At 48.7% G+C, this 15,572-nt stretch overlaps 1 protein-coding gene across 1 annotated transcript in view; it reads right to left on the reverse strand.

Moving 5' to 3' along the window:
- The window catches only part of CCDC34 (coiled-coil domain containing 34), a 123,180-nt gene extending 107,967 nt beyond the window's left edge, over window positions 1-15,213 (reverse strand). The window contains exons 1-2 of the mRNA XM_063944410.1: window positions 14,932-15,213; window positions 13,099-13,358 (exon numbers count right to left, since the gene is read on the reverse strand). Coding sequence (XP_063800480.1) covers window positions 13,099-13,340 — 242 coding nt within the window. The 5' untranslated portion in view covers window positions 13,341-13,358; window positions 14,932-15,213. The remainder of the gene's footprint in view (window positions 1-13,098; window positions 13,359-14,931) is intronic.
- Between the last annotated feature and the right edge of the window lie 359 nt (window positions 15,214-15,572).

Raw genomic sequence — 15,572 nt, forward strand, 5'->3', positions numbered from 1 at the left:
CCGAAGGAGCAAACTCAAGGTCCTCCTCAGCCAGGGTATCAAACTTGTAGAATTTAGCAAATGTGTTTGAACCCGACCAAGTAGCAGCTCAGCAAAGCTGTAAAGCCGAGACCCCTCGGGCAGCCGCCCAAGAAGAGCCCACCTTCCTTGTGGAATGGGCTTTTACTGATTTAGGATGCGGCAGTCCAGCCGCAGAATGTGCCAGCTGAATCGTGCAACAGATCTAGCGAGCAATAGTTTGCTTTGAAGCAGGAGCACCCAGCTTGTTGGGTGCATGCAGGATAAATAGCGAGTCAGTTTTCCTGACTCCAGCCGTCCTGGAAACATACATTTTCAAAGCCCGGACTACGTCCAGCAACTTGGAATCCTCCAAGTCCCGAGTAGCCGCAGGCACCACAATAGGTTGGTTCAAATGAAACGCTGATACCACCTTTGGGAGAAATTGGGGACGAGTCCTCAATTCTGCCCTGTCCATATGGAAGATCAGATATGGGCTTTTACATGACAAAGCCGCCAATTCTGACACACGCCTAGCCGAAGCTAAGGCCAACAGCATGACCACCTTCCACGTGAAATACTTTAGCTCCACGGTCTTAAGTGGCTCAAACCAGTGTGATTTTAGGAAATCCAACACAACGTTAAGATCCCAAGGTGCCACTGGAGGCACAAAAGGGGGCTGAATATGCAGCACTCCCTTAACAAACGTCTGAACTTCAGGCAGTGAAGCCAGTTCTTTTGAAAGAAAATAGATAGGGCCGAAATCTGGACCTTTATGGACCCCAATTTTAGGCCCATAGACACCCCTGACTGTAGGAAGTGCAGAAATCGACACAGCTGGAATTCCTCTGTTGGGGCCTTCCTGGCCTCACACCAAGCAACATATTTCCGCCATATGCGGTGATAATGCTTTACTGTCACATCCTTCCTAGCTTTTATCAGCGTAGGAATCACTTCATCTGGAATGCCCTTTTCCGTTAGGATCCGGCGTTCAACCGCCATGCCGTCAAACGCAGCCGCGGTAAGTCTTGGAACAGACAGGGCCCCTGCTGTAACAGGTCCTGTCTGAGAGGCAGAGGCCATGGGTCCTCTGAGATCATTTCTTGTAGTTCTGGGTACCAAGTCCTTCTTGGCCAATCCGGAACGATGAGTATAGTTTTTACTCCTCTCTTTCTTACTATCCTCAGTCCTTTGGGTATGAGAGGAAGAGGAGGGAACACATAAACCGACTGGTACACCCACAGTGTCACTAGTGCGTCCACAGCTATCGCCTGAGGGTCCCTTGACCTGGCGCAATATTTTTTTTAGCTTTTTGTTGAGGCGGGACGCCATCATGTCCACCTGTGGCAGTTCTCATCGATTTACAATCTGTGTGAAGACTTCTTGATGAAGTCCCCACTCTCCCGAGTGGAGGTCGTGCCTGCTGAGGAAGTCTGCTTCCCAGTTGTCCACTCCCGGAATGAACACTGCTGACAGTGCTAGCACGTGATTCTCCGCCCATCGAAGAATCCTTGTGGCTTCTGCCATTGCCATTCTGCTTCTCGTGCCGCCCTGGCGGTTTACATGGGCGACCGCCGTGATGTTGTCTGACTGAATCAGTACTGGGCGGTTTTGAAGCAGGGGCTCTGCTTGACTCAGGGCGTTGTAAATGGCCCTTAGTTCCAGTATATTTATGTGTAGTGAAGTCTCCAGACTTGACCACTGTCCTTGGAAGTTTCTTCCCTGAGTGACTGCCCCCCATCCTCGGAGGCTTGCATCCGTGGTCACCAGGACCCAGTCCTGTATGCCGAACCTGCGGCCCTCGAGAAGATGAGCACTCTGCAGCCACCACAGCCTAGACACCCTGGCCCTTGGGGACAGGGTGATCAACCGATGCATCTGAAGATGCGATCCGGACCATTTGTCCAACAGATCCCACTGAAAGATCCTTGCATGGAACCTGCCGAAGGGAATTGCTTCGTAAGAAGCCACCATCTTTCCCAGGACTCGCGTGCAGTGATGCACCGACACCTGTTTTGGTTTCAGGAGGTCCCTGACCAGAGATGACAATTCCTGGGCCTTCTCCACCGGGAGAAACACCTTCTTCTGTTCTGTGTCCAGAATCATGCCCAGGAAAAGCAGACGCGTCGCAGGAATCAGCTGCGACTTTGGGATATTCAGAATCCAGCCGTGCTGTTGCAACACTTCCTGAGAGAGTGCTACGCTGACCAACAACTGCTCTCTGGACCTCGCCTTTATGAGGAGATCGTCCAAGTACGGGATAATTATAACTCCCTTCTTCCGAAGGAGTATCATCATTTCGGCCATTACCTTGGTAAATATTCTCGGTGCCGTGGAGAGACCAAACGGCAACGTCTGGAATTGGTAATGACAGTCCTGTACCACAAACCTGAGGTATTCCTGGTGAGGTGGGTAAATGGGGACATGCAAGTAAGCATCCTTGATGTCCAGCGACACCATAAAATCCCCCTCTTCCAGGCTTGCAATAACCGCTCTGAGCGATTCCATTTTGAACTTGAACTTCTTTATAGAAGTGTTCAAGGATTTTAAATTCAGAATGGGTCTCACCGAACCGTCCGGTTTCGGTACCACAAACATTGTGGAATAGTAACCCCTGCCCTGTTGAAGGAGGGGGACCTTGATTATCACCTGCAGGAGGTACAGCTTGTGAACTGCCGCCAGTACTACCTCCCTTTCCCTGGGAGCAGCTGGCAAGGCTGATTTGAGGTAACGGCGAGGGGGAGTCGCCTCGAACTCCAGCTTGTATCCCTGAGATACAATTTGTACAGCCCAGAGATCCACTTGTGAGCGAACCCACTGGTTGCTGAAGTTTCGGAGACGCGCCCCCACCGCACCTGGCTCCGCCTGTGGAGCCCCGACGTCATGCGGTGGACTTAGTGGAAGCAGGGGAGGATTTTTGCTCCTGGGAACTGGCTGCCTGGTGCAGCTTCCTTCCTCTACCCTTGCCTCTGGCCAGAAAGGATGCTCCTCTGACCCGCTTGCCTTTCTGAGGCCGAAAGGACTGCATTTGATAATACGGTGCTTTCTTAGGCTGTGAGGGAACCTGAGGTAAAAAAAGTCGACTTCCCAGCAGTTGCTGTGGATACGAGGTCCGAGAGACCGTCCCCAAACAATTCCTCACCCTTATAAGGCAAAACCTCCATGTGTTTTTTTAGAATCAGCATCACCTGTCCACTGCCGAGTCCATAATACTCTCCTGGCAGAAATGGACATTGCATTAATTCTAGATGCCAGCAGGCAAATGTCCCTCTGGGCATCCCGCATATATAAGACGACGTCTTTTATATGTTCGAGGGTTAGCAAAACAGTATCCCTGTCGAGGGAATCAATGTCGTCTGACAGGGAATCAGTCCATGCTGCTGCAGCACTACACATCCAGGCTGAAGCAATAGCAGGTCTCAGTAGAGTACCAGAGTGTGTATACACAGACTTCAGGATAGCTTCCTGCTTTCTATCCGCAGGCTCCTTTAGGGCGGCCGTATCCTGAGACGGCAGTGCCACCCTTTTAGATAAGCGTGTTAGCGCCTTGTCCACCCTAGGGGATGTTTCCCAACGTAACCTATCCGTTGGCGGGAAAGGGTACGCCATCAGTAACCTCTTAGAAATCACTAGTTTCTTATCAGGGGAACTCCACGCTTCTTCACACAAATCATTTAATTCATCCGATGGGGGAAAAGTCACTGGCTGCTTTTTCTCCCCAAACATAATACCCCTCTTGGTGGTAACCGGGTTAATGTCAGAAATGGGCAATACATCTTTCATTGCAGTAATCGTGCATCGGATGACTTTTGTAGACTGTACATTTGTCTCATCCTCATCTACACTGGAGTCAGACTCCGTGTCGACATCTGTGTCTACCATCAGAGCTAGCGGGCGTTTATGAGCCCCTGACGGCTTCTGAGTCGCCTGGGCAGGCGCGGGCTGAGACCCCGGCTGTCCCAAGGCTGCTGCGTCATCGAACCTTTTATGTAAGGAGTTGACACTGTCGGTTAAGACCTTCCACATATCCATCCAATCAGGTGTCGGCCCCGTCGGGGGCGACACCACATTTATCTGCCCCTGCTCCGCCTCCACGTAACCCTCCTCATCAAACATGTCGACACAGCCGTACCGACACACCGCACACACACAGGGAATGCTCAGACTGAGGACAGGACCCCACAAAGTCCTTTGGGGAGACAGAGAGAGAGAGTATGCCAGCACACACCACAGCGCTATATAACACAGGGATTTACACTGCTAATAAGTGATTTTCCCAATAGCTGCTTGTCTGTATTGATTTGCGCCTAAATTTATGTGCCCCCCCCTCTCTTTTTAACCTGTCTTGTACCTGGATACTGCAGGGGAGAGCCTGGGGAGCGTGCTTCCAGCGGAGCTGTGAAGGGAAAAAGGCGCTGGTGTGCTGAGGAAGAAGGCCCCGCCCCCTCAGCGGCGGGCTTCTGTCCCGCGTTTTCTGTAACTTAATGGCGGGGTTTTTTACACATATACAGTTAGCTGACTGTATTATGTGTATTTTATGCCAAAAGGTATTATAATTGCTGCCCAGGGCGGGCGCCCCCCCCCCCCCCCCCAGCGCCCTGCACCCTACAGTGACCGGAGTGTGTGGTGTGCTGTGGGAGCAATGGCGCACAGCTGCAGTGCTGTGCGCTACCTTAATGAAGACAGGAGTCTTCTGCCGCCGATTTCATCGCTCTTCTTCTGTCTTCTGGCTCTGCAAGGGGGACGGCGGCGCGGCTCCGGGAACGGACGATCGAGGTCAGGCCCTGTGTTCGAACCCTCTGGAGCTAATGGTGTCCAGTAGCCTAAGAAGCACAAGCTAGCTGCAAGCAGGTAGGTTTGCTTCTCTCCCCTCAGTCCCACGTAGCAGTGAGTCTGTTGCCAGCAGATCTCACTGAAAATAAAAAACCTAACAAATACTTTCTTTTCTAGCAAGCTCAGGAAAGCCCACTAGGAGCACCCAGCTCTGGCCGGGTACAGATTCTAACTGAGGTCTGGAGGAGGGGCATAGAGGGAGGAGCCAGTGCACACCAGATAGTACCTAATCTTTCTTTTAGAGTGCCCAGTCTCCTGCGGAGCCCGTCTATTCCCCATGGTCCTTACGGAGTTCCCAGCATCCACTACGGACTACGAGAAATAGAATTACCGGTGAGTAAATTCTTATTTTCTATTCCTGTGTGCAGGATAAATACTGGCTGCTTTTGCATGTAGCCAAGAAATGTTATGCAGCTTCATTCTTACACTGCAATTTAGATGTCAGTATCAACACACCGCACCCAAATCTAACTCTCTGCTGTACATATTAAGGTGCCCACACATGGTAAGAGAGAGAAATGTATATAAGCAAGTGCTTCTCTTAACGCAGTTTCCAAAGCAGTCTGTGGCAAAGTCAGGAAACCTGTGTCCAAGTTTGGGCAAGGGATGGTAAGCCTGGTACAATAGCTTTAAGGGTCACCAGTTATTCTGAGCTCTTAGGAGGGAATTACATTTCTGGCATTGCCATCATACGACATTCCAGAATGGCACATTTTGTCCTACTGGCATTACATGTTTTCCCCTCGCACCCCATATATGCAAGTGCCCAATATGCACAAAGCACAGATGCCCAGCGGCACATCATGCAGAACCTTTAAGACATGGACATGCTTCATTCCCACAGGGGGTGTGGCATGAAAAGTTGACATTCAGAATGTCGACAGTCAAAATATTGACACCAGAATGACGACATCAATGCTAAGTCGACACGTAAAATGTTGATATTCACAAATGTCAACATGTTTAAAATTAATGCAGACATACAGGGTTTCTACATTATTTTAGCCAAACCCTAAACCTGACCATTACCCTAAAAATAAAACAAAACTGTACCGTTGACATACCAGTGTCAATGGGCTCGATTCAATTCGATGACAGTTGAATAGCGCAGGGAATTAGCTCCCGATGCTATTCAATACAGCGCAGTGGCAAGTCAGAGAATGCCCATTCTCCTGGACTAAACAGGGTGTTTTGTCGGGAGAACGGGCACTCTCCGACTTAAGTGACTGTTGCAATGCTGTTTCTGCCGCGCTAAGGGCAGAAATCAGCATTGCGACGGCACTTTTGGCAGATTTCTGCCCGCATCCCACTGGGGATGCAAGAAGAAATCCCAATGTTGGGTGTCATGTGGCGCTGTATTGAATAGCACCAAGAGCTAATTCCCGGCACTATTCAACTGTCCTCGAATTGAATCAAGCCCAATGTGTTAAATGTCTGCATTCTTTATGTCAATCTAACGTCCATGTCAACATTCTGACTGGAACCCCATTCCAACACCTCTATTGCATCAATAGCAACATTTTGTTTTTCGGCGACTGAAAAATCTGGCATACCCTGAGGAAGGAACACCAGTTCCGAAACGCGTTAGTAAGAATAAGGCTATTATCCCTAGGCTTGACAGTATCCCTCACTAGAGTATTTGTGTTTTTTATTCATACCACTTAATTGTTGTTAAGTTTATTCTCCACTTGAACTCCCCCCCTACATTTCCATCCGAGGGTTGTGAGGTGATTTCTGGTCCTGCCGTTCCTTTGGGTTTTGATATGCTTCGTTTAATGGACTGTTTTTTATGTCTTTTTTAAATAAAAGAAAAATAAGATTTTACTCACCGGTAAATCTATTTCTCGTAGTCCGTAGTGGATGCTGGGAACTCCGTAAGGACCATGGGGAATAGGGTCTCCGCAGGAGACTATGCACAACTAAAGAAAGCTTTAGGACTACCTGGTGTGCACTGGCTCCTCCCACTATGACCCTCTTCCAGACCTCAGTTAGGATACTGTGCCCGGAAGAGCTGACACAATAAGGAAGGATTTTGAATCCCGGGTAAGACTCATACCAGCCACACCAATCACACCGTATAACACGTGATATTATACCCAGTTAACAGTATGAAAAATAACTGAGCCTCAGTAACAGATGGCTCATAACAATAACCCTTTAGTTAGGCAATAACTATATACAAGTATTGCAGACAATCCGCACTTGGGACGGGCGCCCAGCATCCACTACGGACTACGAGAAATAGATTTACCGGTGAGTAAAATCTTATTTTCTCTGACGTCCTAGTGGATGCTGGGAACTCCGTAAGGACCATGGGGATTATACCAAAGCTCCCAAACGGGCGGGAGAGTGCGGATGACTCTGCAGCACCGAATGAGCAAACTCAATGTCCTCTTCAGCCAGGGTATCAAACTTTTGCAAAAATGTTTGAACCCGACCAAGTAACAGCTCGGCAAAGTTGTAAAGCCGAGACCCCACTGGCAGCCGCCCAAGAAGAGCCCACTTTCCTCGTGGAATGGGCTTTTACAGATTTAGGGTGCGGCAGTCCAGCCGCAGAATGTGCAAGTTGAATCGTGCTATAGATCCAGCGAGCAATAGTCTGCTTAGAAGCAGGAGCACCCAGCTTGTTGGGTGCATACAGGATAAATAGCGAGTCAGTTTTCTTGACTCCAGCCGTCCTGGAAACATATATTTTCAGGGCCCTGACTACGTCCAGTAACTTGGAGTCCTCCAAGTCCCACGTAGCCGCAGGCACCACAATAGGTTGGTTCACATGAAAAGCTGATACCACCTTAGGAAGGAATTGGGAACGAGTCCTCAATTCCGCCCTATCCATATGAAAATCAGATAAGGGCTTTTGCATGACAAAAACCTCCAATTCTGATACACGCCTGGCCGACGCCAAGGCCAACAGCATGACCACTTTCCACGTGAGGTATTTTAGCTCTGCGGATTTAAGTGGCTCAACCCAATGCGACTTCAGGAAATCCAACACCACGTTGAGATCCCACGGTGCCACTAGAGGCACAAACGGGGCTGAATATGCAGCACTCCCTTAACAAAAGTCTGAACTTCAGGCAGTGAAGCCAGTTCTTTTTGGAAGAAAAATGTACAGAGCCGAAATCTGGACCTTAATGGAACCCAATTTTAGGCCCGTAGTCACTCCTGACTGTAGGAATTGCAGAAATCGACCCAATTGAAATTCCTCCGTTGGGGCCTTCCTGGCCGCACACCAAGCAACATATTTTTACCATATGCTGTGTTTTTCGATCACATCTTTCCTAGCCTCAATCAGCGTAGGAATGACTTCCTCCGGAATGCCTTTTTCCTTAAGGATCCGGTGTTCAACCGCCATGCCGTCAAACACAGCCGTGGTAAGTCTTGGAACAGGCAGGGCCCCTGCTGCAGCAGGTCCTGTCTGAACGGCAGAGGCCATGGGTCCTCTGAGATCATTTCTTGAAGTTCTGGGTACCAAGCTCTTCTTGGCCAATCCGGAACCACGAGTATAGTTCTCACTCCTCTCCGTCTTAGTATACTCAGTACCTAGGGTATGAGAGGCAAAGGAAGGAACACATACACCGACTGGTACACCCACGGTGTTACCAGAGTGTCCACAGCTATCGCCTGAGGGTCCCTTGACCTGGCGCAATATTTTTTTAGCTTTTTGTTGAGGCGGGACGCCATCATGTCCACCTGTGGCCTTTCCCAATGGTGTACAATCATTTTGAAGACTTCTGGATGAAGTCCCCACTCTCCCGGGTGGAGGTCGTGCCTGCTGAGAACGTCTGCTTCCCAGTTGTCCACTCCGGGAATGAACACTGCTGACAGTGCTAACCCATGATTTTCCGCCCATCGGAAAATCCTTGTGGCTTCTGCCATCACCATCCTGCTTCTTGTGCCGCCCTGCTGGTTTACATGGGCGACCGCCGTGATGTTGTCTGACTGGATCAGCACCGGCTGGTGTTGAAGCAGGGGTCTAGCCTGACTTAGGGCATTGTGAATGGCCCTTAGTCCCAGAATATTTATGTGTAGGGAAGTCTCCTGACTTGACCATAGACCTTGGAAGTTTCTTCCCTGTGTGACTGCCCCCCCAGCCTCGAAGGCTGGCATCCGTGGTCACCAGGACCCAGTCCTGTATGCCAAATCTGCGGCCCTCTAGAAGATGAGCACTCTGCAGCCACCACAACAGCGACACCCTGGCCCTTGGGGACAGGGTTATCAGCCGATGCATCTGAAGATGCGACCCGGACCACTTGTCCAACAGATCCCACTGGAAGATCCTTGCATGGAACCTGCCGAATGGAATTTCTTCGTAAGAAGCTACCATCTTTCCCAGGACTCGCGTGCCTTGATGCACCGACACCTGTATTTGTATTAGGAGGTCTCTGACTAGAGATGTCAACTCCTTGGCCTTCTCCTCCGGGAGAAACCCTTTTTTCTGTTCTGTGTCCAGAACCATACCCAGGAACAGTAGACGCGTCGTAGGAACCAGCTGCGACTTTGGACTATTCAGAATCCAGCCGTGCTGTTGTAGCACTTCCTGCTACTCCGACGAACAACTGCTCCCTGGACCTCGCCTTTATAAGGAGATCGTCCAAGTACGGGATAATTAGAACTCCCTTTTTTTGAAGGAGTATCATCATTTCGGCCATTACCTTGGTAAATACCCTCGGTGCCGGGAAAAGACCAACGGCAACGTCTGGAATTGGTAATGACAGTCCTGTACCACAATTTTGAGGTACTCCTGGTGAGGAGGGTAAATGGGGACATGCAGGTAAGCATCCTTGATGTCCAGTGATACCATGTAATCCCCTTCGTCCAGGCTTGCAATAACCGCCCTGAGCGATTCCATTTTGAACTTGAACCTTCGTATATAAGTGTTCAAGGATTTCAATTTTAGAATGGGTCTCACCGAACCATCTGGTTTCGGTACCACCAACATTGTGGAATTTTATTAACCCCGGCTTTGTTGAAGGAGGGGTACCTTGATTATCACCTGCTGGAAGTACAGCTTGTGAATTGCCGCCCGTACTACCTCTCCTCGAGGGCAGCAGGCAAGGCTGATTTGAGGTAACGGCGAGGGGGAGTCGCCTCGAACTCCAGCTTGTATCCCTGTGATACTACTTGCAGAACCCAGGGATCCACCTGTGAGCAAGCCCACTGGTCGCTGAAGTTCCCGAGACGCGCCCCCACCGCACGTGGCTCCACCTGTGGAGCCCCAGCGTCATGCGGTGGACTCAGAGGAAGCGGGGGAAGATTTTTGATCCTGGGAACTGGCTGTCTGGTGCAGCTTTTTCCCTCTTCCCTTGTCTCTGTGCAGAAAGGAAGCGCCTTTGACCCGCTTGCTTTTCTGAAGCCGAAAGGACTGTACCTTATAATACGGTGCTTTCTTAGGCTGTGAGGAAACTTTAGGTAAATTTTTTCCTTCCCAGCTGTTGCTGTGGATATGAGGTCCCAGAGACCATCCCCAAACAATTCCTCACCGTTATAAGGCAGAATCTTCATGTGCCTTCTAAAGTCAGCATCGCCTGTCCACTGCCGGGTCCCTAATACCCTCCTGGCAGAATGGACATTGCATTAATTCTGGATGCCAGCCGGCAAATATCCCTCTGTGCATCCCTCATATATAAGACGACGTCTTTAATATGCTCTATGGTTAGCAAATAGTATCCCTGTCCTAACAGGGTAATAGACCACGCTGCAGCAGCACTATCCATGCTGAGGCAATTGCAGGTCTCAGTATAGTACCTGAGTGTATATATACAGACTTCAGGATAGCCTCCTGCTTTTTATCAGCAGGCTCCTTCAAAGTGGCCGTATTCTAAGACGGCAGTGTCACCTTTTTTGACAAACGTGTGAGTGCCTTATCCACCCTAGGAGATATCTCCCAACGTGACCTATCCTCTGGCGGGAAAGGGTACGCCATCAGTAACTTTTTAGAAATTACTAGTTTCTTATCGGGGGAACCCACGCTTCTTCACACACTTCATTCACTCATCTGATGGGGGAACAAAACACTGTCTGCTTTTTCTCCCCAACATAAAACCCCTTTTGGTACCTGGGTTAATGTCAGAAATGTGCAACACATTTTTAATTGCCGAGATCATGCAACGGATGTTCTTAGTGGATTGTGTATATGTCTCAACCTCGTCGACACTGGAGTGAGACTCCGTGTCGACATCTGTGTCAGCCATCTGAGGTAGCGGGCGTTTTTGAGCCCCTGATGGCCTTTGAGACGCCTGGGCAGGCGCGGGCTGAGAAGCCGGCTGTCCCACAGCTGTTACGTCATCCAGCCTTTTATGTAAGGAGTTGACACTGTCGGTTAATACCTTCCACCTATCCATCCACTCTGGTGTCGGCCCCACAGGGGGCGACATCACATTTATCGGCATCTGCTCCGCCTCCACATAAGCCTCCTCATCAACCATGTCGACACAGCTGTACCGACACACCGCGCACACACACAGGGAATGCTCTGACTGAGGACAGGACCCCACAAAGTCCTTTGGGGAGACAGAGAGAGAGTATGCCAGCACACACCAGAGCGCTATATAATGCAGGGATTCACACTACCCACAGTGATTTTTCCCTTATAGCTGCTATAATACACAGATTTGCGCCTAAATTTAGTGCCCCCCCTCTCTTTTTAACCCTTTGAGCCTGAAAACTACAGGGGAGAGCCTGGGGAGCTGTCTTCCAGCTGCACTGTAAAGAGAAAATGGCGCCAGTGTGCTGAGGGCGATAGCCCCGCCCCTTTTTCGGCTGACTTTTCTCCCGCTTTTTTATGGATCCTGGCAGGGGTATTTTACACATATATAGCCTCTAGGACTATATATTGTGCTTATTTTGCCAGACAAGGTGTTAATATTGCTGCTCAGGGTGCCCCCCCCCAGCGCCCTGCACCCATCAGTGACCGGAGTGTGAGGTGTGCATGAGGAGCAATGGCGCACAGCTGCAGTGCTGTGCGCTACCTTGTTGAAGACCGAAGTCTTCTGCCGCCGATTTTCAGGACCATCTTCATGCTTCTGGCTCTGTAAGGGGGACGGCGGCGCGGCTCCGGGACCGAACGATCGAGGTCGGGTCCTGTGCTCGATCCCTCTGGAGCTAATGGTGTCCAGTAGCCTAAGAAGCCCAAACTAGCTCCAATCAGGTAGGTTCGCTTCTTCTCCCCTTAGTCCCTCGTAGCAGTGAGTCTGTTGCCAGCAGATCTCACTGAAAATAAAAAACCTAAAATATACTTTCTTTTCTAGGAGCTCAGGAGAGCCCCTAGTGTGCATCCAGCTCAGCCGGGCACAAGATTCTAACAGAGGTCTGGAGGAGGGTCATAGTGGGAGGAGCCAGTGCACACCAGGTAGTCCTAAAGCTTTCTTTAGTTGTGCCCAGTCTCCCGCGGAGCCGCTATTCCCCATGGTCCTTACGGAGTTCCCAGCATCCACTAGGACGTCAGAGAAAAAATTTATGTACCTATAATGCATGAGGTATATATATTTTATTGCCGGTGTATGCAATATTGAGAGTGGACTACATCTATACCATCTGTCCGCGGTGGAGTTGGAGTAAAAGATACCTTTCAGTGAACACAGGGTTTTGACTAAAGGTGAGCTATGTACCAATGAGATGAGTAATTGTATTGGGTTTGAACACACTGATGGTGAAGAGTTAAAAGAAACCGTTATAAGAATATAGGGCTCTGCCTACAGGTCAGTGGTGGACCATTTGCCTTTTCAAAACAGTGGAATTGAAAATGGACTGTATATGCATTTCAAACGTTTTCTACTCTTTGAGGATACCTGTGGTTGGAGTCCAGCAGAAGGAAACTTGTATATGTAGAGAACAGTGCTTGGGAGTCGTTCAATTTTTTCTTACTGTTCTGATTGTGTTAAGAAGTAATGCTATTAGGATCGGAGCACGAGCTGCTGTTGGGGTGCAAGTTACTATTATCTAAATTTTCCATAACATTCTGGTGTCGACATTCTGACTGGAACCCCATTCCAACACCTCTATTGCATCAATAGCAAAATTTTGTTTGTTTTCGGTGACTGAAAAATCTGGCATTATTAAACAATGTGACAGACACTTCAACTAATGAAAGGCACCATACAGGCAGGCGCTACAGTTTACAAAATAACTGACTGAGTCGTTATAGTATAACCATATATATCTACTATTCACTGTAGTTTTGAGTATAATACTACTACAATAATAAATGGCTAAATGTATTCAGAAGAGACAACTATTTGCACATGGTGAAATATGAAATAAAATTACCAAGGTTTTCTTGTTTCGGATTCATCCACCAATGCATTTGAATGGAGAACCTGGTCTTCAAAGTCACTTCGATAGCTATCATGACATATCGGTGATAAGGAAGAATAGGTGGAGCCTCTGGTGCTGCTGACTTCACAGCTCTTTGAGCGCACCATTACAGCCTCTGCTTCGATGTCCTTCTGGGGAGTGGAATGAGAATGCCTCCCCTCAGAAGATCGTGCATTAGTGGTAGAGGAAGACATAACCAATTTCCCGGGAGGCTGAAAGAAAAGTATGGAAAATCTCTAGAATGGACTAAAACGAGCAGTGGTTTTCTTCATATAATCTAGGACGAAAGTACGTGCATCATATACATACTTCTATTCATAAAAAGGATAGAACATAACCTGGGAGGGTTCTGTTGACTGTATAAAATGGATAGGCCTGCAGACTAATGCTTTTGCAGTGATGGGGATCCTAAGCGAAATGTCTTTGCAACTGTACAGTACAGAATACATTTTCTATTTATACATGCACACAGAGCCGGCCCTAACCAATATGATGCCCTAGGCAAGAGTTTGGCTGGTGCCCCCTAGCACCGCCGCTAGTTCTGCAGGAGATGCCTGTCATGAGTAAGCAGGCAGCTCTGCTAACGTCGGGTGCCTTTTGTTTATGAAAATGCATCATATTATTTGCATTACCATGTGGCTAGGATGCACAAGCAGCTTCTGCTGATTAAAATGATATGCTGCATGCCTATATTCTGTGTGCGACTGTGGCTGTATCTGCATACGAAATGCTAAATTACAGTGATTTCCAGGAATACACTGCAACGTAGCATTTCGTATGCAGATACAGCCGCAGTCACAAACAGAATATAGGCATGCAGCATATCATTTTAATCAGCAGAAGTTGCTGATGCCCCTAAGCATAACAAATGCCCTAGGCATTTGCCTAGTTTCCTACGCCTAAGGCCGGCTCTGCATGCACAGAAATGTACACAAGCATAAAACATTAATTTGTCCATTTTAAGATCAGTTAACATAAGGGGCCACATTATTAGAATTGGAAATGAAATTATGAAAGGAGCAGAAATAGGAAATGACCAGGTCAAAGGAAGCAAAATAGCAGGTACACTATGATTGTTTATTTACAGATACGCTCATCTTTGCTGCGATGTGGCAAGCTGCATCGCGGTCTGCTGCATGACATGTTGGGTTGTGACTAATCACAGCCTGCGATTGCTTCATTAAATTCCTATTGCAATAACGGATGGCTGCAAACAATCAAAGCCCGGCGCACCGTGTAGCGGGACACATCGCAGCAAAGATGAACGTGGCGGCATCTGTATGTCGCACCTGCGTCTTCTGCACTATTGGTTATTTTACCTCCCTTCTGCCACTACTCCCACCCAGGCTCTTCTACCGTGTCCCCCATCTCCATGGCAGCCGCGACAGCCATTGGTGGTATTGCCAATGACGGAGGTCTGGACAGCCATCCAAGATTCTATTGCAGATTGGTATGGTAGAGTTTATTAAGTACATTATTCTGCAGGAAGGCTTGGTGACCAGGCTTTAAAGCTTTCTCAGAAGCGAGGGCGAAGCGCAAGGTTTTCCTGCACTTGTTTTGTATTGTGTGGGCCTCACAGATGGGAGCATATACTGTATTCATCGCAGAGGAGCTGTAAGGACAGGTGCATGAGGATGCAGGAGGGATATAGACAAGATATATTATAGTCACTGTGTCTGGGACTTACTATTGAGGCATTTCTATTTGCAATGTGCACATGGGCAGTAAATGAAGCATCGGAGATTATCTTATTCCTCTGATTCTACAGTAACTCACTGAGCTTACCAGGGGAAGGGCTCGCACAGTACACCCCTCTACACAGAAATACTCTTCTCGGTGCCAGGGACGCAGCTCATACGAAGTATCTCATCACCAGACTCCCATGGACAGCTCGGTGGTTTCACCGGAGGAACATCACAAACAGTTTACACCGCAAAACAGGCAGCAGCCAGCATTCAAAATGACGAAGTTTGGTAACCATTCCCATCAGCCACTGCGGGAGCTGGCCAATGAGCGCAGACGCTTTCCGACGCTGCAGAATCCCCTCCTGGCGACAGAAACCGTCCATAGCTGTGTCCCTAGCAACGCGTGACGCTCCGGCTCTGCAGCTCCATAGCAACCGGTGGAAGCTGCTGGTGCTGCTGCCTTGAGCCTTAGGTTCCTGTTAAACTACCAGTGATCTATGGAATATATATACTGTGCACGAGCCATAATCTATCTATCTATTTCCGGATTAGCAAAAATGGGTTGAAAATAAATTGCTTTTTGGTTTCTGCTTTCAAAGGCCCAGATTTATCAAGTCTTGGAGAGTGTTAAATTGCATGGTGATAAAGTACCAACCAATCAGCTCCTAACTGTAATTTCTCTAACGTCCTAGAGGATGCTGGGGTCCATATAAGTACCATGGGATATAGACGGGTCCACCA

Source organism: Pseudophryne corroboree, chromosome 11 (genome assembly GCF_028390025.1).
Source record: "Pseudophryne corroboree isolate aPseCor3 chromosome 11, aPseCor3.hap2, whole genome shotgun sequence".
Taxonomy (NCBI): Eukaryota; Metazoa; Chordata; class Amphibia; order Anura; family Myobatrachidae; genus Pseudophryne; species Pseudophryne corroboree.